This window comes from Agelaius phoeniceus, chromosome 3 (genome assembly GCF_051311805.1).
Source record: "Agelaius phoeniceus isolate bAgePho1 chromosome 3, bAgePho1.hap1, whole genome shotgun sequence".
Lineage (NCBI taxonomy): Eukaryota > Metazoa > Chordata > Aves > Passeriformes > Icteridae > Agelaius > Agelaius phoeniceus.
Window position 1 is genome coordinate 110,780,603 of NC_135267.1, and position 23,694 is coordinate 110,804,296.

At 51.6% G+C, this 23,694-nt stretch overlaps 2 protein-coding genes across 2 annotated transcripts in view; one reads left to right on the top strand and one right to left on the bottom strand.

The window, feature by feature from the left end:
- ABHD12 (abhydrolase domain containing 12, lysophospholipase) overlaps positions 1-4,064 on the top strand; it is a 38,010-nt gene extending 33,946 nt beyond the window's left edge. Inside the window, exons 8-13 of the mRNA XM_054629246.2 lie at positions 395-432; positions 620-699; positions 1,243-1,325; positions 2,034-2,112; positions 2,364-2,491; positions 3,388-4,064. Of these exons, the coding sequence (XP_054485221.1) occupies positions 395-432; positions 620-699; positions 1,243-1,325; positions 2,034-2,112; positions 2,364-2,491; positions 3,388-3,427 (448 nt within the window). The 3' untranslated portion in view covers positions 3,428-4,064. The remainder of the gene's footprint in view (positions 1-394; positions 433-619; positions 700-1,242; positions 1,326-2,033; positions 2,113-2,363; positions 2,492-3,387) is intronic.
- Positions 4,065-5,877: 1,813 nt separating this feature from the next.
- Positions 5,878-23,659, bottom strand: PYGB (glycogen phosphorylase B). The gene is made up of 20 exons (XM_054629247.2): positions 23,314-23,659; positions 21,090-21,191; positions 19,132-19,210; positions 18,193-18,296; positions 16,139-16,270; positions 13,953-14,064; positions 13,478-13,560; positions 12,422-12,565; positions 11,988-12,080; positions 11,733-11,879; positions 11,452-11,615; positions 11,065-11,179; positions 9,845-9,946; positions 9,575-9,722; positions 8,994-9,052; positions 8,153-8,294; positions 7,823-8,030; positions 7,350-7,484; positions 7,171-7,237; positions 5,878-6,939 (listed from the first exon to the last, which is right to left on the bottom strand). The coding sequence occupies exons 1-20, from the start codon at positions 23,554-23,556 to the stop codon at positions 6,787-6,789; spliced, it is 2,532 nt and encodes an 843-aa protein (XP_054485222.1). The 5' UTR covers positions 23,557-23,659; the 3' UTR covers positions 5,878-6,786.
- Between the last annotated feature and the right edge of the window lie 35 nt (positions 23,660-23,694).

Genomic DNA, 23,694 nt, shown 5'->3' on the forward strand with positions numbered 1-23,694 from the left:
CCAGGGGAGAGAATGATGCATCTGACTCCATCTTATCAGAAGGCTAATTAATTACTTTATTATACTACATTATTCTATCTTATATTACATTGCATCTAAACTGAATCTGCCAAGCATTCAACTGCACAGAATCTCATGACTGTCAGCTGACAGTCCCAACACACACAAGGAAACAAAACACCATCACTTTGGGTAAACAGTCTCCATATTGCATTCTCCTTTTGCACAAACACAGGCACAGCAAATGAGATAAGAATATTCTTGGGAAGAATTGTGCCTTGATTTTCTCTGTGAAGAGAAAGGTGGGGCTACAGAGTTGTACCTGTGCCACCTCTGGAGCTGCTGCTCTGCTGCAGCGGGCCTGTGCCAACTCAATGTTCCTTCTTCTTTCCAGAGTTGCAACAAACCTGGTGCGGCGCCTCTGCGAGAGAGGTGAGTGTGACACGTGGATGCACTTCCCAGCAGCCTGCTGCTGCTGCCCCAGATTCCCACAGACATTTGGGGAGCTGGCAGAGCTGTCCTTGGTGCACCGTGGTGGCAGCTGCTCTCACAAGGCAGAGCCTGACCTTGCTGGCTGTCTGCAGCCCTGCATTTCAGCACATTGCCTTTGGCTTTTCAGAAACGCCCCCGGATGCCCTGATCCTGGAATCTCCATTCACCAACATACGGGAGGAGGCGCGGAGTCATCCCTTTTCTGTGGCAAGTACACAGGGACACTCACACTGCTGGCATGGAATTGTGTGCATGGAAATGAACCTTCAGAAGTGCTGGAGCTGAGCTAACTGCACAACTTGTGGTATCTGTAAACATTGGGGGTAAAGAGCTGCACTTGAGACAGCTGCTGGGAGCACACAATGGGCAATGCCAGAGCCGTGTGTCCAGCATGGGAATGAGCTGGCTCTGAACTGAGCACACACCCAGCCCAGGCCTCGCGTACAGCCAAGCTGGTGAGGTGCCCTGGAATAAAGCTCTTCCAGGAAGGACTGCCAACAGTCCTGCATGGTACCTGGGGACTTTGACCATGCCAGCACCCACAGGGCCTGCTCCTGAGCAGGCTGGTAAGATAGGCCTGAAACAGGGGAGGAAAAATAATGCTGGTGGAAACAGGGGCAGTCTTACTGCAAAGAGCATGGTCAGCAGCCAGGGGATGTTATGGGATGGCAGTGGCCTGCCCTGTTAGTGCTCTTTGTACCAATGGACAAAGAGCTGGTGCCTGCCACTAATGCACATCTTTCCTCTCAGATATACAGATACTTCCCTGGATTTGACTGGTTCTTCCTTGACCCCATCACAACAAGTGGAATTAAATTTGCAAACGATGAGAAGTGAGTTCCCTCTTTGCTGGGGTTTCAGCTGTGGCTGCAGTGAGCCATGGCAAGCATCAATGAGGATAGACATGACACTGCACTCTGGCTTTTTTTTTTGTTGCTGCATTGCTTTTACTGGAGTGATTTCAATTACTCTCACAGCCCTGAGAGCAGCACAGTGGAGCTCTGTCTTTTTAAGTTGTTCATAGTAAGGACAGATGCAACAGAGAGAATAGAGACTACTCAGAGATATCCTGATTGGGTTCATGCCATTTATGCTTTTCAAGTGTACCTTACATCTTAAACAGTAGCATTGGAACATGGAAGGAAGGTTTGGGAAGATTTCTTTGCTGTGTATTTGCCTAAGCCACCTTGCCTGTAATCACATTGTCTCCTTTTACTGAGTCTTTCATTGAAGGGCCAGAGCATTTGTGAGCTTCCAGTATTGAAACCAAGCCAGACCTGGGGGCAAGGGGGGGGTGATGATTTACAGTAGAGTGAGCCACATTTCTCTGGTCTAAGCAGCAAGAAAATGTTATAAGCATGACTTTCACTAGAAAATTTTCTACAGACCAAATGAATGGTGCCCAGATAAGGTTTTAAATTGTAGTTAATAACCCACAGGACATGCTTGCCATTACAGTTTTCTTTAAAATGCACACGTGTTGGTGTTGGAGAATGATGGGATTGCTCTGAGCCTTTGTGACATTGTTTTCTGTTTTACAGTGTGAAATACATTTCTTGCTCCCTGCTCATCCTTCATGCTGAGGATGATCCAGTGGTACCATTTCATCTAGGAAAAAAGGTACACACGTGGCTCTGCAAACTGATCTGGTGGGAGGAGCTGGTGTGGATAGAACACCTCAGCCAGGCAAGAAGTCAGTAATGGACAGGGGTAAAGCATAGCCCAGAGGGACTGCAGATTCTGTAGTGTGGCAAATCAGTGGTGCAATGAAGCTGAAGCTACCAAAGCCATGCCTGAGGGGGCGGTGGGTTTGGCAGGGGGAGCTGGCTCGGAGTGACACAAATCCCTCACCTGCCTCCCCTTGGGTCCAGCTTTACAACATCGCAGCGACGTCGCGGAGCTTCCGGGACTACAAGGTGCAGTTTGTGCCCTTCCACACAGACCTGGGCTACCGGCACAAGTACATCTACAGGAGTCCAGAGCTACCTCGGATACTGCGGTAACCGCGCTCCCGGGGCCGCGCTGGGCACTCTGTGCTCTCCATACTGGGCTGATGTGGCTCTGGGGTTTTTGGGATCCCCCCAAAAATGGCTGCTGTGGGTGTCCCAGACAGCGAAGTTTAGTAAAGCACAACCTGTCTGGGCCCCTTAGGCAGGCTCTAGAGCCACAGGCAATCTTAGCAAGCTCAGCTCTCAAGTGATTCTCAGCTTATTAGTGATTTTCAGCTCTTTGTTTGCTAAGTGACTCAGCAGCAGATGCAGGGAGAGAGAGGAGAAGCATTGTATGAGGTTCTACAGAGATGGCTTTATTGGCAGCTTCTGGAAAGGGTCTCAGTGACAGCTCTTCTCCTGAACTGGGCAGAAGTAGGGGTTCATATAGGGTTACAGGAGTTTTGGGAAACACCCTAATAGTAAGGGTGGAGGTGAAAAGTGACTTATTGTCTTACAGAGAGGTAACAAGGGTCTGAGTGCAGGAGAGGGGTTTCTTAGTTCCAGTCATCATGACTAGGCATTTGTTATCTTAGGCACCTGACTGCCAGGGAGGCCTTGCACACCCTGTGCTTGCTACACCGGGGCTGGCTTAGCACAGGAGTCAGAGCTCTCCACCTCCTTGCAAAGCAGGTTTTGGGAAGGGGAGCCACAGAAATCTGGGAGCACTTTCTGGCTCATCTCTGCTGTGAGCTGGATGCTGTGGAGGAGCTGTTTGCAGAGTGGTTGCTTCAGTTTGGCTCTTTCAGTGGGAGCCTCTGATGGGTATGAGAGCAAAGCTCAGTGCTGTTCCCTGTAGCTGCAAATGCTCGAGTGCTTGCCAGGGCAATGGGAAGACCTGCAGGCTGTAGCATGCACCAGAGTACAGGAGAGTCACGTGTCACTGCTTTGTCATTTCCTTTTCTAGGGAATTCCTGGGAAAATCTGAACATGAGCATCATCACTGAAGACTGCTTGTCAGCACAGAGATTTTCATTTCCTTCCTCTCTCTTTTTCCTCCCCGCTCCCTGTGGGTCAGTCTGCCGTTCTTCCATCCCTGGCCCTAGAGGAGGTCAGGGATTCCCATTCCAGTCCTGATGTGTACCCTTGGCAACTCCAGCTTCTGGCATCAGCATCTGTGACGGCAGAAGGAAGAAGTTCTTGGCTTCTTTTTGGACTTGGACAGAGGGGTGGTAACAGCCCAGGAGCCTGTTCCAAACCAAGTGAAAAATGTAAGCGCAGCAAAGCCTCGCCCGTCCCTCGTGGTACTGCTGAGGACAGATGTTCCTAGGACACTGTGTCATGACCAAGGATGTTTCTTTCACTTTTAAACACTGCTGCTGTTTCTGGATCATGTAGAGATACATCTGTAGGCAAAAGGCTTTTGCCACGTCTCCTTACCACAGGTGTCTTGCTTGAGTTTGAGGTGTTCTCTTTCTAGAAAATACATGTTTTGCCTTTCCTCTTTGATCAATGGCTGTAATTGCAAATACATGGAGGATCCAGGTAGTGAGAGGTATTTTTATTTAGCTCTTCAGTGATGATGTGCTGCAAGTGTTGGGGTAATTGCACACATTTGGAAATAAAATGAAAGATTTTTTTTTTTTTTGTTCTTCCTTTTGAAACATCTATGTAATGGGCAAGGCTAGTGCCCTTTCATCTTTCCTGTACCTTTTTCCTTCTGAACATTATTTTTTCCTCTCATCCCTGCTATTCTCTGTGGACCTCCTCCCGTTCTTCACAAGTATTCCTATTAGGATTGGAATGACACATGTATATAAACTGCAGATGTGGGCGTTTAAGCCAGAAACTGTGAGATTACTTTTTTGCTTGATCTCCTCTTCCATGGACAGTGTGTGCCCAGGCTGCTGGAATGGATGTCTTCCATTACCCCTGTACAAACCCAGACAGCCATGTGCTGCTTTTAGGTGAGAAGGGCAAGGGTTTTTTTCCTCAACTACTTTTTAACTCCTTAGGTTAGGTTTTCCTGTTCCTGATGGCAGTGCTGTTCCACTGTAGTTAAAAGCAGGCAGTGATAGAGTTTTTGATGCACAAATAAGTCTGGGGTGCCATTCCCCATCTCTCCCCCCCTGCCTTCTGTGCACTTCCAGTAGCACATCTTAGCCCCTCCGACAGCCATTGTTCAGGAGGCAGAGGTGGAAATGAGCCTTTCCCACAGGAAGAGGTTCTGGGGGTGTCCTTGCCCTGCTTGGGGCTAAAAGTGGGGCTGGTTTATGCCACTGAAGAGCTCTGCACTGAAAGAGGAGTCAGTGACACACTGCCTTGCTGGGGTCCTGCCCCTTGTCAGTCCACACAGACAGTACCAGGTGCTGTAGGTTTAGTCACTAGTGCTCAAAGGGAATTGTGCCGCCCCAAGGATCCGGTCAGGGGTGTACAGCATAGTAATAAACTGCTCAGCATGCATCAGAATTATAGCTGCAGGCTCATACTAGCTGCAAAAGAGACAGTAGCTTGTTCTTGTACCAAGATTCTTCTGCCATTAGTGCAGCTGTCCCTGAGGTTTCTGACCCCTGATACTCACGACGTAGCTGTGCCACTACGATACGAGTGTGGCAACCTTCATTTATCGCACTGACAGACAGAAATACTTACCTGGCTCTGGAGAGTAACACACACATTCCAGTCAGTGCTGCTGCTGGCAGCTGGCTTGGGGCAAAGTGCAGCCTGAGCTGAGGCCTGCCTGGCTGCCTTCCTCCTGCTGGGACAGAGCTGGGAGTCCAGCACGAGAACTGCTGCTCTTGGTGGTCCCACCACCACCATTCCTGTTAGCAGCCCAGTGATACGCTTGGAAATTTGAACTGAAATGTTTATCTAAAAGTGGTGTAGTTTTAATAAAGGCATTGACTGCTGATCACTTTAGCTTTACCAGTCTTACCTGGCAGTTTTTGGGACATTTTCCCCACACTGAGCAGGTCAGCTGGGTGTGGGGCTGGACTGCAGTAGGGCTGTGTGTGGGAGGTGAGCTTGCAGCTGGGAGTGGGCAAATCGTTGTGGCTGCTGTCAGCTCTAGAGGAGCGACTCACCTGGAGCCCAGAGGCTCTGTGCCTTTCTTTTGGCTGCAGTTATGCTATTTTGGCTGAGACTTTGCTTCTCCTCTGGGAATGGGGGAGATGGGAATTGCTTGTGTTCTAGTTCAGGAGCCCTGTGTGCCATTTGCAGGGCAAACCCAACACTAACCCCCAGCCCAGTGCATAGAGTCAGCTGTCATGGGCACGTTATCCCCCCATGGTGGGGCCAGCACCCTCCCAGCTGCAAGGGACTACAACCCACAAAGCCACAGCTGGGCAAGGACAGCAGTGATCGCTGTGACCTGAACTTGGCATTGTTCAGGCATTGTGGCCTGAACTTGTTGCAACCTGAACCCAGAGGCATGGAGTAGTCACAAGTCAGTCCAAAGTCAAACCAGCAGGTGTTTGGGTTGTTTTAATGAGTTGGTGTCAAACAGGGCAGTACTGGTGCACTATACAGCATTTATGGGTGTTAAACTGTGACCCCAGCACTGGGAGGGACATGTGGAGCAGCATGACCCTGCTAAGGAAGAGTGCCAGGGATGTGATCCATGTTCACCCCGAGTAGCACACACACAGAGCTGTATCTGCAGAGCCAAGAGCCAGCAGGCTCAGCTGCCCAGCTGGCAGTGGCAGGTACAGCCCTCCCTGTGCAGAGATGGAGGCTAAAAATCACTGGAGTGGCTTGATTACTGGGCCTTTAGTTAGGGAAGAGGTGTGGTAGGAGGCTACAGTAAGCGCTGTGGCAAGGAAGTGGCTGATCCCAGGCTCTCCTGCTTGTGGCACAGTGTTTGTGCCTGCCCTGGGGCCAGCTGCTTTCACAGTCAGCCCCCTCTTCTTTAGGTGATACTGGGGAAGGGGATGGGCAGGGATTGGCCTCTCCCTCCCCCAGCTTTGGGCCTGGCAGACCCCTGCAGGAGAAAGACACACTCTGTGTTGGCTAATCCTACTTGTGGGGCAGGGTCAAGGAGGCCAGGCACTTGCACACAGGTGCAGGGGAAGGTTTACTTGGAAAGCCCTTGTTAAGCATGGAGCACAGCCGTGGAAGACTTATCCATGGTCATCTCACTAAAAGCACTATGCAGCACATGCAGGCTAGGTAGGTGCAAACACAAGGTCCTTTCTCCTGCCCTCCAGCTCTTGTTCCTTGGTCAGGGCTCCTCCTCAGAGCATCCTTCTATCCCTCTGAGGGAAAGGCCTTGTTTCTGCAGAGCTGAGCCCATCTGACTGGTAGTGAAATGCAGGTGAGGCCTCCTGCGATGGGAGCATATCCCTCCTTCCTTCCCTTGGTGCTTGCATCAGTTTCGGGGCAGGTTGGGCGGGGGGATTGCTGTGGCAGAAGGCTCCACCCCCCAGATCTCACGGGCGTACTCCGTGATGGTTCTGTCACTGGAGAACTTGCCCGAGCACGCAATGTTCCTGATCACTTTCCTCGTCCATTCACGGGGGTCCTGGGAAGAGGAGAGGCAGTGTCAGTACTCAGCTGCTCACCCAGCTCCATCCTGGCTTGCAGGGCACTGGCTAGTTTAAAACCCCATAGTGTGGGGCTGCTGAAGCAGCCAAACCTGCCTCACCCTGCCCCAGGGCACCCACATGCAGCGGTGTCCATGAGAAGGGCTCCACTGGAGCACACTCATCCCAGTTACCCCCAGTGCTCCCACTCAGCAGTGGGCAAATCTTACCATGAACAGCTGGTCCACTTGCCCTTGGCACTTAATGTAGGCCTCATAGTCTGCAAACACCTTAAACCTGAAACCCAAAGCAGAGTCTGGCTGGGGTTTGCCTTCTAGGCAGGACAGACATCTTCCCTCTCATGAGCAGGCAGTGCTCCCCCCTGCACAGGGATGCTCCCAGGACTCACCTGTCGTGGTACATGAGCATGTTCACCACATCCTTGAAGCAGCCGGGGTCCCGAGGGGAGAAGAAGCCGCTGGTGATCTGGTCGATGGCCTGGCGCAGCTCGGGCAGGCGCTCGTAGTACTCCCGGGCATTGTACCTGCGCCAGCAGAGACAGCCTCAGGCACTGCTGCTGCTCCTCCTTGTGTCTGGGCAGGGAGGGCAGGCAGGGATGTGGGACAGCTCCTGAGTGAGGGGCCGTGCTCCCAGGGCAGTGCCCATCAGAGCTCGTGGCTCAGACCAGCAGCAATGTCTGATACTTCATGTCATGTCCCACTGCTGAATCCTTGCAGCCCAAGGCAAAGACTGCCTCCAGCCCCCTGCTTTTTCCTGCTCCAGAGCTGCCCAGAGAGGAAGGTGTCCCTCCCAGAGAACACAGCTCTTCCCACCAGAGCTGAGCCCTGCATCCCCATCTGACAAGCCCTGGTGTTCACCAACCCTTTCTGATCCAGGGCCTCCACGTCCTCCACCCGCATGCCAAATATGAAGAGATTTTCCTCGCCCGCCTCCTCAGCCATCTCCACGTTGGCCCCGTCCATGGTACCAATGGTGAGGGCCCCGTTCACCATGAACTTCATGTTGCCAGTACCCGAGGCCTCCGTGCCAGCTGTGGAGATCTGCTGGGAGAGATCCGCTGCTGGGATCACTGCCAGGTGCAAGAGAAGTGGGAGTTAATCCTTGGCACATTGCAGCTCCCCACAACCAGGACTGGCCCTTCTGACCTTGCCCTCAGCCCAAACAGCACAACTCTGAGAAGATTAGACATACCCTTCTCAGCCAAGGACACCCGGTAGTTCTCCAGGAAGATGACCTTGAGCTTGTCCCCCACGTAGGGGTCGTTGTTGATGACCTCACCAATGGATGTGATGAGTTTGATGATCATCTTGGCCATGTGGTAGCCAGGGGCTGCCTGAGGAAGAGCAGTCCAGAAATGGGGAAGGCTTTTAAGGAAGGGAGAGCATAAGAGATGACAGTGTGGGGTTCTCACTGCAGTGAGTCTGAGCCTCACTTCTGCTGTTCACATGGAATCACAGCATGGTTTGGGTTGGAAAGGACCTTTGAAAGATATCTAGTCCAACCCCCCTGCAATAAGCAGGAACATCTTCAACTAGACCAGGTTGCTGAGAGCCCCATCCAACCTATCTTGAATGTTTCCAGAGATGGAGCATGTATCACCTCAGGGCAACCTGTTCCAGTGGGTCACCACACTGATTGAAAAAATTTCCACCTTAGATCTAATCTAAATTAACTCTTCTTCAATTTAAAACCACTATCCCTTGTCCTAGCACAACAGGTCCTGCTAAAACATTTTCCCCCATCTTTCTTAAAAGGCCCACTTCAAGCCCTTAAAGGCTACAATAAAGTCTCCCCAGAGCCCGAACAATTCTAATTCTCCCAGCCATGAATTAGGAAGAACACCCTATTGGGAGGAGAAGTCCTGAGCCATGGGGTAATAGTGATGGAGCCTTGCTCAGTCCAGTTAGTTCATGGAGGTGTTCCCTGCTGCTGGCTAATCTACAGCAGGCCCAGCAAAGCCACAGAAAGGGGACAGGACCTTCCCCATCCACCCCCCGAGCCACGCATGCATGGAGTCTGGAATGCAGGTTACCTTTCCTCCAATCATAATGGTCCTGGGCACAAAGGATTTGGATGGATTACATCTGATGCCTGAAAGAGCAGGGATCTTTCTTCAAAATTTTTTCAAATTTGAAAGCTCAAATTTGATTTTAAAAAAAACCCCAAAAAATTAAAAATCTTCAGAACTGAAGATAAGCTGGGCAGAGTTTACTGCCTGATCAGAGGCGGGCTGGTTCTCAGCCCATGTCACAAGGACCCATCAACCTTGTAGGACCCTGACGCCCAACCAGACATCTGCTGGAGCTGTGGTGGGCAAAAAAAGGCCACAGAATCCTTGGGGATTCAGATCCTTGGAGAACTCCTCAAGCCAGAACAATGCAGAGCTCCAATGACTTGCCTCCCTTTGGGAATGGGCAGGGCCCCAAGTATACAATGGGAAATGGGGCCTTAACTTGCACCAGGTCACTCTCGACAGCTGTAGAACAGGTGTGGAGGTTACCTGGGCTGGAGATTTGGGCTGTGAGCTTTTCCCCAGAGCTCTGTATGAGCCTTCAGCCACTCTGTCTTCCCTCCTGGAGAGAAGCCCTGGCAGTGAGAGGTCGGGGGACTTACGGTTGTAGAGGGTGATGGCGTGCAGGCAGTTCAGCAGCTGCCGCTTGTACTCATGGATTCGCTTCACCTGGACATCAAACATGGACATAGGGTTGATCTTCACCTTGTAATGCTCCTCCAGGTAGGCTGCAAACTTCAGCTTGTTCTCCTGGCAGAAAAATTTGAGGAACAGGCATGAGTTGCCAGGGCTTGCATCAGAAGTGAGCATTTGCTGCTGGGATGTTCCTGGCAGCATGGTGCTTTTCACCTTCCTCCCCCAGTGCACATTACCTGCTTGACTTTTGCCACATCCCTGATAAAAGTCTCATTATCGATGAACTCCAGTAGCTTCTTCAGCTGGCTCAGATCTGTGATAAAGCCTTCTCCAATTTTCTAAAACAACAAATTAGGAATGTCATGAGACACTTCACCCAGTCCACAACTGCCCTTTCCCAGCAGAGGTGCCACAGTCCCCTTGGGAACTGGAAGAGGCAGTGTGCCACATTGGAAAAGGGGCACATAGGAAAAGAGGCACAGTTTCTTATTATGAGATTATTTCTCTGCATCACAAAGAAGCCCAATGGAAACAGGGCACTTGCAAAAATTCAGACAAACCCCCTTTTCTCAAGGAGTTTTAGCGGGAAGAAGGAGATGTGTGCACATGTGCCATGGCCTCCTGGCAGCTGGAGAAACCAATGGGCAGGACATGAAGATTCATTTAACTACTGGATGATATTCAGTCATGGCATGTTGCAGTGTGATGTAAAAACCTGCCCTAAAGGGCCTGGGAAATACAAGGGACAGAACTGGAGCTGGGCCTCCATGAGAGGAGCTCCTTTGTGCCTATGAAGCTGAACACTTGTCCAGACACCCTATGGTTGTGCCTGTGTGCACATGTCCCATGAGGGCAGGGACCAGATCCAGATTTCTGCCGCTTTTTTTGGCCAACTCTTCATCATCAGCTTTAGAGCCCTGCCAATCTCACACCTACACGTGCCACAGCATGGTCCTCCCAGGCTGTCCCCAAAGAACTGCCAGGTGTCATATGTCATGGACATATTTTCTGAAAAATACTTCTGCTAGGCTTTTTCTCCTGAGAAGCTGAGAAGCCTCAGAGGAAAAGAAAAACAATAATTATCTGCTGCTGTGGAATGTAACAGGTGCATCTGGGATTGGTCCATGTGAGCTGTTTTTTACTTGATGACCAATGACAGCCCCCTGTGTTGAGGCTGTGAGCAGTCACAAGATTTTATTATCATTCCTTTCTATTCCTTTCAAGCCTTCTGATAAAATCCTTTCTTCTATTATTTAGTATAGTTTTAGTATATAATTTTCTTTAATATAATATATATCATAAAATAATAAATCAGCCTTCTGAAACATGGACTCAAGATTCTCATCTCTTCCCTCTCCTGGGACCACCACAGTCACCTTCAGGGCTGACCAGACCACAGGAAGAGGTGACCAAAGGGATCACACTCAGCTCCTCACTTCACATGATCACCACTCACCTCAGCAATAATGTCAGCCAATCCTGGGTTGCACAGCAGGAGCCAGCGCCTCGGCGTGATCCCATTGGTCTTGTTCTGAAACTTTTCTGGCTCCAGCTCGTAGAAATCCTTGAACCTGGAACACCACAAAACTCTGAGCCACCCACCACCACCCGAGCTACAGCTGAGCCCCCCCAGTGTGTGCTCCTGACTTAGGGCAGGCTCTATCACTCTTTGCTTCCTCAGCTGTACTGCCAAGAGTTTCACCAGCTCCAAAGGGAGAGAGTCTCCCCAGCAAGGCAACTAAAGCAGAGCTGGGACACCCAGCTGCCCCAGCTAACCCTTCGCAGCCGGCAGGCAAAGCCCAGTGAGGGGAGGGGGTGTGCTGCTGGCTGTGTCCCAACTCACACCGAGTTCTTCACGATGTCGGAGTGGATGCGGGCCACGCCGTTGACGGCGTGGGAGCCGATGACGCAGAGATGAGCCATGTTGATCCTCTTGCAGTCCCCCTCCTCGATCACCGACATCCTCCGCAGCCGGTCGATGTCCCCCGGGTACAGAGCTGCCACGCGCTGCAGGCAGGGAGAGGGACGTGGGTGACACAGCCACAGCACCTGGGAGCACTCCCATCCTAAAGGTGGTCACACCAAGGTCCCCAGAGTCCCCGCAGCCTGGCGCCGGCCCCTTACATCCAGGTGCATTTGGTTGAGGGCGTAAATGATCTCCAGGTGCCGCGGCAGCAGCTTCTCAAACATGGAGACCGGCCAGCGCTCCAGGGCTTCGGGCAGCACGGTGTGGTTGGTGTAGGCACAGGTCCTTTTTGTGATCTCCCAGGCCTGCGTTGCAGAAAGCAGGTTAGTGCACGTGCACCCAGGCCAGGCAGGAAAAGGAAATCCCACAGGTCCTTCCCCTGTGAGCTCCCCAGAGCTCCCAGCTCTGCTCACCTTGTCCCAGTCCACCTTCTCCACATCCACCAGGATTCTCATGAGCTCTGGTATGGACAGGGCAGGGTGGGTGTCATTTAGCTGAATAGCCACCTGTAACACAGACTTGCTGGTCTCAGTTCTGGCACTGACAGGACTGTGACAGTGCCCTGCATGCATGGGGTTGGCTAAGGGTCAGCCCCAAGGCTCTTCTCATGACTCACAACCCAGAAACAGACAGACCTCTCAGTAATGGAGCTATTCAAACTTCACAAGTTTTGCTCCAAATTGCAATTTTTTTCCCTGGGAAAACAGGCCTGGAGATCATCTGTTTTACAACCCAAATTGCCAGGATGTTTGTATAAATGCCCCCATTTAGTCCTGAGCATCCTGCTCTCCCTCGAGAGAGGCAGGTCTGGCTGAAATTTCCCCAGTGCCTCTGCCCACAGACTCACCTTGTCTGGGAAGGTTTCAAAGCATGTTCTCACAGGGTCTCGGCAGCCAAACTTGGAGGACTTGAAGCGGCGGATGATGTCCTGGAGGGTGGCAGCCACCACGAAGTACTCCTGCTTCAGCCGCAGCTCCTTGCCTTCAAAGAACTGCAACAGGGGGCACCACATCCATCAGAGCTGCAGCTGCCATCCCCACCTGGCAGCCAAAGCCCTGGAGATGCTCCTCTCCACCCCGAGGGGCTTCCCAACAGGCTTCACACGTTTGGCTCCTCACCAGGGCAAATGTGGATGTTTCTCATCTGTCTCTGATGTGGACAGCAGCTGTAGGGACTCACAAAGGGGCTTGGCATCCCAAACAGCTGCTTCCAGAGAGAGCAACTGAGAGAGAGAGCCTGCCCCATCCATGCTACTCCTACAGAGCCAGCACAGATCCCTCCCTCGTGGCAAAATCCTTTGCAGGGTTTTTTGGCAAAGGATTTTGGGCTTTCTGCAATAGCCAGGAGTGTCTCTGGACACAGCAGCTGCCTCACACACACTGTGCTTTCTGCTGGTCTATTTTAAAACACCAAAAGGTTTGACAGGGTGTGGGGCAAAGTGCAAGGGATTTGCTTTTCCAGAACAGATGCCAATCCATGACTAGATATGAGGGCTCTTCCCTTTTGGACTCAGAGTCCAGTGAGTGCTTGGCCTGGGACAGCGCTTGCAGTGAGAAATCCCTTGAACTGGGGATGGAAATGAGTCCCCACTGTGTAAACTGGCAACTGCCTTGAAATTGAAGGAGTAATGTCTTCCTCTCCACACTGTATGGAACAGAGCAGCTACACCAGACAGGTGTAGCCATATGGGCCAGACTCTCAGCTGCTAATCAGACAGCAAAGACCCTCTGGAGCCAGCAGAGCCACTCCTGTTCACTGGGAATTATAGGGACAACCTATTCTGTATTAAAGCAGAGCAACAAGCATCGGATGGCCATGACCTTCCAGTGTTGGCAAACAAGGAGATACAACTGCAGAAAGGATGATTCTGAGCAACAGGGAAAGAGGCAAGCAAGTCACTCACGTTATCATTCGGGTACAGGACTCTGGATATGTTTTCTGCCAGGTTTCTGTCCAACACAGCCTCAATGTAGTCACCCATGTTGACTGCAGGGAGAGAAACACACACAGCACTGCAGCAGCTGTAGAGATTCAGGCAGATCCTTGACACCACACTTTTCCCTCTTCTCTTGCAGAGAGGTTTTGTAACAGGAATATTCAGGCTGGTACTAATGGAACAGGATGGGAATGTACATGTGTGAAAGGCACTAGAGTGACAGGAGGAGATGGGTGGGTATCCTGGTGTATGAGGGCTCTGGAAGCAGCTGGGAAGTAGTGTGATCCATGGATGTGCACACAGTGCTGTGGTTTGGAGATAGCTATGAAATAAACACAAAGCAGGGCAGATGTGAAGTGCTGCACCATGCAGGTGCCATGCACAAAGGGACAGATGTGTCCCAGCCTGGCCAGAGGAGAGGCAGTGGAGGGACAGCACTTACACTCCTGGAGGTTGAAGTCGTTTGGAGCCTTGGCAGACCAGAGTCTCATGGTGTTCACAGTGTTGTTCTTGTATCCAGGCACTGGGGTGTCGTAAGGCATGGCAAGGACAACCTGAAAAGGACAGTAAGAACAACCTGAAAAGGACAGTGTCCCCCCCTGGTTACAGCACAGTGACCTGGAGAATGTGGGACAGTGGCTGAAACCTCTGCAAGAAGAATCCAGAGGACAAAGACAAGTCCTGGCTGTGGAAGGAATCTCACCTCACTAAAATACATCTGCTGAGCTTCACAGACTTCCCTGCTATCATGGGCACTTCCACCACCTAATGGGAAACATTCACAGGAGAACCAGAGCTGTCTGGAGCTTTACTGACCAACTTGACTTTCAACCCCATCAATGACATGCAAAAGAGACTTGCAGGAAACCTGCTGACCTTCCTGTATTAACTGGAGTACCTATCAAAGCACTGAAAACACCCTCAGCTGCCCACTGGGATTCTGTTTGTGCTGGGAAAAAGCCAGGGCAGGTTGGACTTTTGTGTTTCCATCTGGGATTAACTCCACAGCCTGAATCCTGCCCATTAGCCTTCTGCAACCTGCCAGGACCAAACCCTACAACTGCAGCTCCATTTCCAGAGCCATCCACCCAATATTCAGAGTTTGTTGAACCTGCCTGGATAACTCCACTGAGATCTCCAGCACCTGAACTGAGCATGAGTGTGAAACTCCTTGTGCAGTTTGCAGATGATGCTTAAGCTTCAGGAGACTACAGGGAGTAACCCTGGACCTCCCAGGTCACACAGCAGGGAAAACCTGGGCAGATCAGCATGTGGGTCATGAACAACAGCCTCTTTGTGCTGGCATGGGCAGCAGCTCCCCTCTGGGGACAGTCAGCAACAGCTCAGGCTCTCCAAGCTGCTGTTACCAGCTCCGAACATGGAAGCAGGCAGGGAGCCTGCCCAGGGACTGGGGCACACATCACATGAACTCAGCCATGCTATATTTGGAGACTGCATCTTTGGCTTTTTTGAACCTTTCCAACTTGTTCCTTTAACAGCACTATCTGAAAAGTCACCTCCTTGTAGGAAGCAGTGTTTGGGATCCCTGAAACCCCAGACTACCAGCAGGATCAGAAGAGAGACATGTTGAACTGCAATGGCACTTGGTCCCCAAATGGATGCCTGCTGCACTTGGGGGCCAGAGAGCTCTGGCACAGTGCTCCCAAGAGGTTCACTGTGCTGGGGATGTGGTGTCGAACCCCTGCACTGTTAACGTGGCAATGACCTGGGTCACTTCACAGCCTCTGACAACCAGAGACAAAATGGTTTATTTCTCCTCTGAGCAGGCCCAGGTGACTCTGTAACAGCTTCAGCTCTTGGTGCTGAAGAGAATGGCTGAGCTCTGTGGCTGTGAGCTCCTCGGATTAACTGAGCTGGTTCATCAGGCTGAGAGACCGCTGAACATTATGGGAACAAGGCTAGGTCATCTCCCTGAATCACAGAGAAATTAATTGTCCTTCCTTCCTCCAGCCTGAGTAGTGCTTACAGAGGAGAGGCTGAAGCATTTTAGATTCACCTGTGTCTTTGATAGCAGCAAAATGGGAATGCACCCCCATGATGCAGTAGCCTGAACAAGCACGAGCTCCTGAAGTACAGCATTACCTCCTCAGCTGTGGGACAGGCTGAAGGAGTGGTGGTGCTCCATGATGCCACAAAACAAGGCCTCCAGGCATCCTGGAGACTGGAATCCACACCTCTAGCCTCCCCTGACAGCACCCTGCCCATTGGGCTGCTCTGGGAAAAAGGAACTTGCTCTCACAACAAGAGTTAAACACCCACAGCGTTGCTCCATGCCTCTGCACAGCAGCAGCATCAGAACCAGCTGAAAATCCACAGTGTGAATGGCCAGCAGCATGGAAGGAGCCTACAATTCTCCTCCAACATAAATCCATGTAAGACTGTGCAGCTTTGCCCTGGAGATCAACAGATCTCTCTTTTTTCTCAAATCCTGCTGCAACAATTCAACAAAAGCTTTTATCTCCTCAAACCCCATAGGCTACGAAGTCACCTTTGTAAACTGAAGTTTGGCTAGTCCGGGAGAGAAGCAGAGCCTGAAGACCTCAGGCAGCCCCAGGGTTACCCTGTCCGGCCTTCCCCAGCCCAGCAGGGGGAGACTGACGGTGGTACCTGGGTGTCGATCCACTTCACGCCCTCGGCAGTGTGCTCCACGCGGCCGTAGAAGTGCACCGGGAGCATGTACTCGGGGCGGGCCTTCTCCCAGGGGTTCCCGTAGCGCAGCCAGTCGTCTGCCTCCTCCACCTGCAAGGGGCACACGGGATCAAGGAGAGCTTGTGGCTCCAGGAGAAGGCTGAACGTGGCTCTTCACTGGGAGACCGGTTTAAAAGCAAAGCTACAGCAAGCTGCCTTTAAAAATGGATGTGCAGAGGCCTCTAGAGGATAGCCGGGTGTGAAAAATGCATGTATTTGATGATTGGCTTTTCGCAAATATTCAAATGAATATTATATGTGTTGTGTTAGAAAGTAATGCTGTATTAATTCTCTTAAGTACTGTGTTAAATATAGTTTTAGGTTATAAAAATTGTTAAAATAGAAACTATGTTATGTAGGATACTTTTTTTAAAGAGAGGACTTGCAGCGAGATAGCAGCCACAGGACACCTAAATCTTTCAGAGAAAAAGAATTTATTGCTCCATTATCAGGAGAAACCAACTTCTTCCTGCCTCGAAGGTGCTGTTAGGATTCAGAGGAAGAAGTTGATGATGACCAGACAGAATCCTGTATTTGAATAGAATTTCTGCATCATGTATGAAGTGTATGAATATGCAACAGGCTGCTGCTTTTAAGGGTTAATCCTCTGTTAACGTGGGTCCTTTTTCGGGCTCATGCTGCCCAGAAAAAAGTACCCGGACTGTCCCTAACTCTTTGTCTCTATTGTCTCATAATGTCGTAATTCAAATTGTCCAAATTATTATTACTCTAATTGTATTACTATTTTTATAACCATTTTATTACTATTAAACTTTTAAAATTTTAAAAACAAGTGATTGGCGTTTTTCACACCAGGCTTTCCAAAGCTTGGATGATGCATCCCAGCTGGTATAAATAAATCAGCCTCTACAGATCTTTGTTAAGGTTTAAGCCATGCAAACTGCACAGACCCCTGCTCTCGGTCTGCCTCCAGGCCTTCACATCCAGTTTGACTGTGGATGCTGTGGAATATGTGGGATGTGGCAGCCAGTGGTGATGTTCCTGGCCACAAGCCACACCTGGTAAGCCAGGCCTTGTTAACTGCTCTGCCCTCTGCCAGAGGGGGATTCTCCCTTCAGCTCACAACTGTGGCAATGGGAGCGAAGTGAATCCATCGGAGCCACCCAGGCTGGTGTTATCCAGAGATGCTTTGTGCCTCCACGCATTTCTCTGCTGTAGGGGGAGGGACTTAAAGGAAGGGGGAGATAGTGGGACAAGGAGGGGCAAGGCAGGGGGGAGGGCCACAGCCCAGCATGCCACCACCCCTGGTCTTTTTTAAGAAACATGAAGTCAAATACAGGGGAAGCTTTCCCCTCCCTGTTTTCACCATTTATGGGGCCTGGCATTGCAGCTTCTTTGTGGAGAAGCAGGAAAAAACAACTTTCAAACCTCTCATGGTCCCTGACCTACAGAGTGGTATTTTAAGGAGAAAACGATACTTTATACCCCAAAGCAAGGTGAGTCTTCTAATGAAAACCATTTCCAGACACACACTAAAGGAAAACTGCCAGCTGAGGCAGTTTTTTTAGCCTACTTTCACTGGAAAATAGTATGATCACTAATGCTACAGGAAAATTCCTGTTTAATCCCTGTCTGCCACTGACCAGGGAACCCACAGGAGCAGCAATCACCCCAGATACTTGCCTATGTTCCATACTGATCAAACACATCCTTTGCCAGACACCTTCCTGAGGTACTTAGGCACATCTCCATCCTTAGCCTGACTGCTTTGCTGACTCACAGCCAGTCTGGATGGGTCTCTGGGGCTGTTGCAGCTGCACTGTGGAGACCCAGGCAGGCAAACCTCTGGTCTCAGCCATACCCTGTGGCTCAACTCCCACATCATCTTGCCCAGTGATGGACTCAAATGCCCAGTTTAAGAGCAGCTCAAGGCACTGCAGTGCCTTTTACATCCAGGCCTTGTCCACAGCATGAAAGAGAGGGAGAAAGAGGGACCTGAGTTTTCCAAGTACCTGCCAGCCATCGACAATCTTCTGGTTGAAGATCCCAAACTCGTAGCGGATGCCGTAACCATACGCTGCCAGCCCCAGTGTGGCCATGGAGTCCAGGAAACAGGCTGAAAGGGTGAAGGAAACAGGCTGAAAGGGTGAAGGAAACAGGCTGTAGGAGCAGAGCATGGGCACTCTGCAAGGAACCTCACTCCTTGCTTGCTGCACATGCTACAGACTGCTGTGCATGGAGATGAGGAGCTGCCACAACAGTGCTGCTGGAAATGTTCATTACTCAGAGGAAACCCATGTGCAAAAGGGAGACAAGGAGGCAGTCTGTAGCAGGACTCTATGCATGTCCTGCTGAGCAACCACAAACACCCAAAATTGCTGGTGACAAGGACAGATCACCAAAACCCCAAATCCAGCTTTGTTGCAGTGAGAGCTCTTCTAAACCTGCCTTGCTCTAAGCCTGTCTGCCCAGTAAAGCAGAGCTTCTGACCCCAACCTGCTGCACCACCAGCTCCTTAACTATTAATGCTTCCAAAGGAAGCCTTTCCAGCCCTCAATCCAGGCAGTTCTGGTAAAGATCAGCCTCAGCATTTACTCTGTGCTGGGGAGCTCTCATCTCCAGCTGTCCCACAGGACAGGCAGACTAAAATAGCAGCCAGCAATCTGCCTGTGTGAGAGCTGTTGAGTGCCTCTGAGAAGTGAGAGGTTTCACAGGGAGGTGAGGAGAAAGGCTCCAGACAGCCTCTTCCAGCCAGAGCTCTGCCTGCTGCACTGCAGAACATACACCTACAGCTCTGGGCTGCTCTCCCTGGGGAGAAGGTGTTTCTGGCCAGCCAGGAGCAGGCAGGAGGGTCCCACTAGCAGATGCCAGTGGTGAGGGTGTGACAGCCACACCACCCTCGGTCCCTGTGCACTCTGCATGAGGAGGGAACTCCCCTCCCCCTGTATTACCTGCCAGGCGGCCCAGGCCTCCATTTCCCAGGCCAGCATCTTCTTCAATTTCTTCCAGCTCCTCCAAGTCCAAACCCAGCTATTGGAGAAAACCACAGCAGAACACGTCACCAAACAAACCCCATGTCCTGAGCTGCTCTCCAAGGAGCACAAACACATCCCAAAACCACCCACACTGAAGGAAATTAAACCCACAAGGTCTCTGATTCCCTCCCCACAAAGCATCTCACCAGCACCTAGTCCTTGGGCAGCCCAATTGATTGCAAAACAATTTAGCCCATCACCAGATGTTGCTTTCCCATGAAGAAGGTTTCCTTAGAGAATTCAAACAAAACCCTGATGCCCTAGCAGCCCCTCAGGTGAGGATGCCCTTTGACCAAACCTGGCATTGGAGACAATATGGGGGGAATGGTCAAGCCAGTGTGCAAGGGACCCCCGAGTCCTGCCTGGGCAGGGGAGGTCATCCCTCTGCTTGTGCACTGAGTCCTTGAGGAAGGGCATGGCCAGGCTGGCAGCAGTGACTGCAGCATTCACCATCACTCTCTGTGCTTCCCACATCCTGCCCAGCCTGCCACCGAGCTCCTTGGCTGCAGTCTGTGGCTGGAAGTGGTTGCCTGCATCTCTTGAGCCATTTGTTCTATGGTCTGGGGGCCCCTGCCAGAGGCAGGCTAAGGCTGCCAGCAGCAAGGACTCTCCAGGCGTCCAGGGGTGCAGACTCTCAGGGGGCAGCAGCAGCTCACCCCGGTGCCAGGGGGGACAGCACGGTGTCAAGCCAATACAGCTGCTCCCCAAACTGTTTTCCCAGCACTTCAATGGTCTGCAACCACAAGATGGGAAAGCCTCATGTGCAGAGTGATGGGGACACAAACACTGAGACAAATTCTCTCAGTGACAGAGCCATGCTGGATGTGAGACCTTCGAAGCAACCTGGCCACGGGCCATGATGAGCTCCACAGGCTGGAGGCTACAGCAAGGGAAGCCTTGGCCTGTCGGGCCAAATCTGCACTTGGAAAATGTCTTGCAAAGGAACTTAGAGGAGGTTCCTGAAAAAAGCCAGCCTGCTCTCTGAGGCACAATACCTCAGAGAGGAAACAGGTGCCTTCCTGGAAATCCCTTCCCATCCCTTGGCAGGGAAAGTGCATGCCAGGATGTTTCAGCAGCAACTGTAGCACCTCACGTAGAGAGACAGTGAAGTGCCCAACTTCTGCTACAAAGTGAACCATGGATCAATCTGGTAGGGCAGAGGGGAAGCTGGGAGAAATAAAGGGTTTGGGTGAGAAAGCCAAAAACCTCATTCTGTCAGAAAAGGTCACTTGTGCTGCTGCAGAGGTGCCTGCAAATAACCATATAAGTAAGTAACAATGGCCTCACATTAGTGATTGCCTTGGTGATACCCAGCTATGTTTTTTTCAAGATGGAAATCATCTGAGGACATTTTATTTCCAGCAAATTATTTCCCTCCTTTCTCCTTTCCCACCAATTAACTTCTACCTGCCAGCATGGCTGCTATGCCTTGTGTACCTCAATGTATGAACTGCACTTTGGTGTTTTGCTGCTCGAGTCCCAGTCTCTCCCATTAGACTATATCTCCTGTGATAAACCATCATCTCTCCCACTAATGGAAAGCTCTTTGCAGCCTGTGACTCTCATGTCATTTAGGATACTGGGTGTTGTTTTCAGTACACACTTTTGGGTTCTCCCATTCACTACAGGGTGGTTTGGAAAAATGTACTCCAACTCCAATGGCGGTTTGGAAAAATGTACTCCAACTCCAAGGAACCCCAAAGCCCCCCTATTGTCTTCTCTAGAGAATGAAAAACACTAAGAAAGAGCCAAGTTCCTTTTTGTGTAGTCCAAATAACAACCTTCTCAGGCGAAGCCCTGAGAAATAAAGATACTCAGCCATCTGCATGGAAAAGTTTAGCCTCAGGGGGACCCTGGTATCCCCAAGACTTTACCTGGTAAATGGCTTCATCACAAGCATTCTGCAGGCCCAGGTTCACCATGGTGTTCTGCAGAGTGCGGCCCATGTAGAACTCCAGGGACAGGTAGTAAATGCGCTGGGGAGGCAAAGCGAAACACTTACACACAGCACAGCACTTTGCTTTCACTGAAGCTGCTTCAAATCAAGAGCAGACCCAAGCATTTTCCAGAGCAGGGATGTCTTCCCAGACTGGCTTCTGGCGCCTGCTCCTGAACACCACGCACCAGAGTTGTTTGTCAGAAGAATTTCATGCGGGATGCCGGCCAAGCCTCCACCACGCATCTCCCTGCCAACAGCCTTCTATAGAAAAATCTCGCTGCCTGTTAAGTGTTTCCCTAATTAACTCAGGGCAACTATTATCTAGGATGCTGAATGATATATTTATACACTGTCAGGCTCAGCTGAGGTGATGTTTACGCTGGGCTTTTAAAGTTTTACTAGGCTGAGCTGATCCAGTCTTCCAAAAGCCAGAGTAAGCCCCCTGCCCCTGCAGGCTGGCTGGGCTGAGGGCCAGCACCTTCCTGTGAGTAATTTTCCAGCACTCCCATCTCATGGGTCCTCCTGCTCACCCCACACTGAGTTTCACTCCCGTTTCACCCTGTTGAACAAGTAAATTGTCCCATAGGTGGCAGGGTTCCTGGCACAACTGTGCAGTGACCTTCCAAGTTTGAGAGGAGCCGTGTCTGTGCTGCAAATGCTAACGAAAGCCTCTTTGTGGGATGAGAAGCAGGCTGTGCAAACTTTTGCCCTCACTCAGATTCATCCCTATGGATATTTCTATAAATAAACCAGAATTCTTAATGGAGCAATTACCTGACTTCAAACTGCGCTTTCCTTTGAATCTCTTCCCACCGTAGTGTGGATCTTTCCCTGCTAAGCAGCAGCATTCCCCACTCTGCCACCTCTGCTGGGAGTCTGAAAGGGTCAGTCTGTTCCCTGGGGCTCATCAGAAAGACGGTAATCATTGCACAGAAATGATCTGCTCCTTTCAGTCTCCCACAGGGGCACATTTCTAATGAAAATCTAAGTGTAGAGGACAGTAAGCAAACTCACTCCAGGCTCCTCTGAGCCTTTATGGGATCTGTGCAACTCCTTCTGTTGGTGCTGCAATACAGATCAGGGCACATTTGTGTGAGTTGGGAAAAAAGGGAGAGTCCCATGCACCAGTGTAACTCTCAGTGCACATGGAGCCATTCTGTCGTGAAAGTGCACTTTGTTTCTTGTGTCAAGGCAATATTCATCATCTTGGGAAAAGAGCTGACTCAGGGAGGTGGCTGCCTGCCTGCACCCTGGGAGGGTACATGTCTTTCTCTGTACACACCTGCTCTCTGTGGCTCTCCAGTCAAGTGCTGGATTAGGTCTTAATTCAAAAGGATTAAGTCTGAATTATGTCTTGCACCCCCCAATACCTCCAGCATCACTGTTCTGACTTGGCAAGTGACGCGGAACCCCTGGGTTTGGTGACCTGGGAGAGCTTATCTGGTTTTCACAAGGCAAGAAACTCCTCTCCAGCCTCAAAGCTGAGCTGCCTGCATGCTCTGCAGGAGTGAAGTCAGGACACAGCTGTGCTGAGCCATGGAGGTGATGATGCCCACAGGGACACACCGCAGCAGTGTGAGTGCAGGACGTGACCGTGGTGGAGCATGCAGAGGAGCTGGCAGCAGCAAGGCCCATGCAAGGACCTGCTCAGAGTGGGACCACAGGGGACATGGCTGTGACAAGGTGCAGGGGGACGCAGTTATGGGGGTGTCTGAGGGGGGACAGTGCTGCAGCAGGGTTCAGTGGAACACGACTGCAGAAGAGTTTGTGGAGACACAGTCACGGCAAACTGCACAAGGGACATGGCTGTGGTGGTGTCTGTGGGGACACAGGCATGGCAAGATGTGCGTGAGGGACACAGATGAGGCAAGGCTCATGGGGACACAGCCATGCTGAGGTGTGTACCAGGGACACAGCCATGGGGACACAGCAACAGCAGGGTGTGTGTGAGGGATACAGGTGTCATGATGCCCGCAGGGAAGAAATCACTGTGGGATGTAAGAAGGGCACGGCCATGGCAAGGCGCCCCACAGGCAGGTGCACGCAAGGGACAAGTCCCAGGGGTCACACCCACAGTGACACCTGGCAGGTAGACACGGAAACACCCTTGGTGAAGGCACAGCCGCCCAGCCCCCGTCCCTCGTCCCGCCGGGGCTCACCTTGGGGTCCCGCTCGTAGTAGTGCTGCTGGGTGCGGATCCAGCGGCCCACCAGGTGGTCGCGCACCGTGTGGGCCAGCGCGAAGTAGTAGTCGCGGGGGGTGGCGACGTTGCGGTCCTTGACGAGGGTGAAGTGGAGGTGGCGATTGAAGCTCTTGCGCACCTCGGCCACATCCCCCAGCCCCGCGATGCCCCGCACGCTGATCTGCTTCCGACGGTCCCCGTCGCTCAGCGGCGCCGCCATCCCGCCGCTGCCGCCGCCGCCGCCGCCCCGCCCGCTCCGCCGCTGCCTCCGCCGCAGCCGGGCTGGGGAAGGGCCGGGGCCGCCGCGCCTGCGCCTCCTCCGCCCGCGGCGAGGCGGGGCCGGCAACGCTGCCGGGGC

Excerpts from the sequence above, each read along its gene's own strand:
- PYGB (XM_054629247.2), bottom strand. The coding sequence starts at position 23,556 with ATGGCGGCGCCGCTGAGCGACGGGGACCGTCGGAAGCAGATCAGCGTG. Across the intron at positions 21,192-23,313 it reads ACTACGAGCGGGACCCCAAG|CGCATTTACTACCTGTCCCT; the intron begins GTGAGCCCCGGC and ends TTGCCTCCCCAG. Across the intron at positions 8,031-8,152 it reads GGTGTCCTTGGCTGAGAAGG|TGATCCCAGCAGCGGATCTC; the intron begins GTATGTCTAATC and ends TGCACCTGGCAG.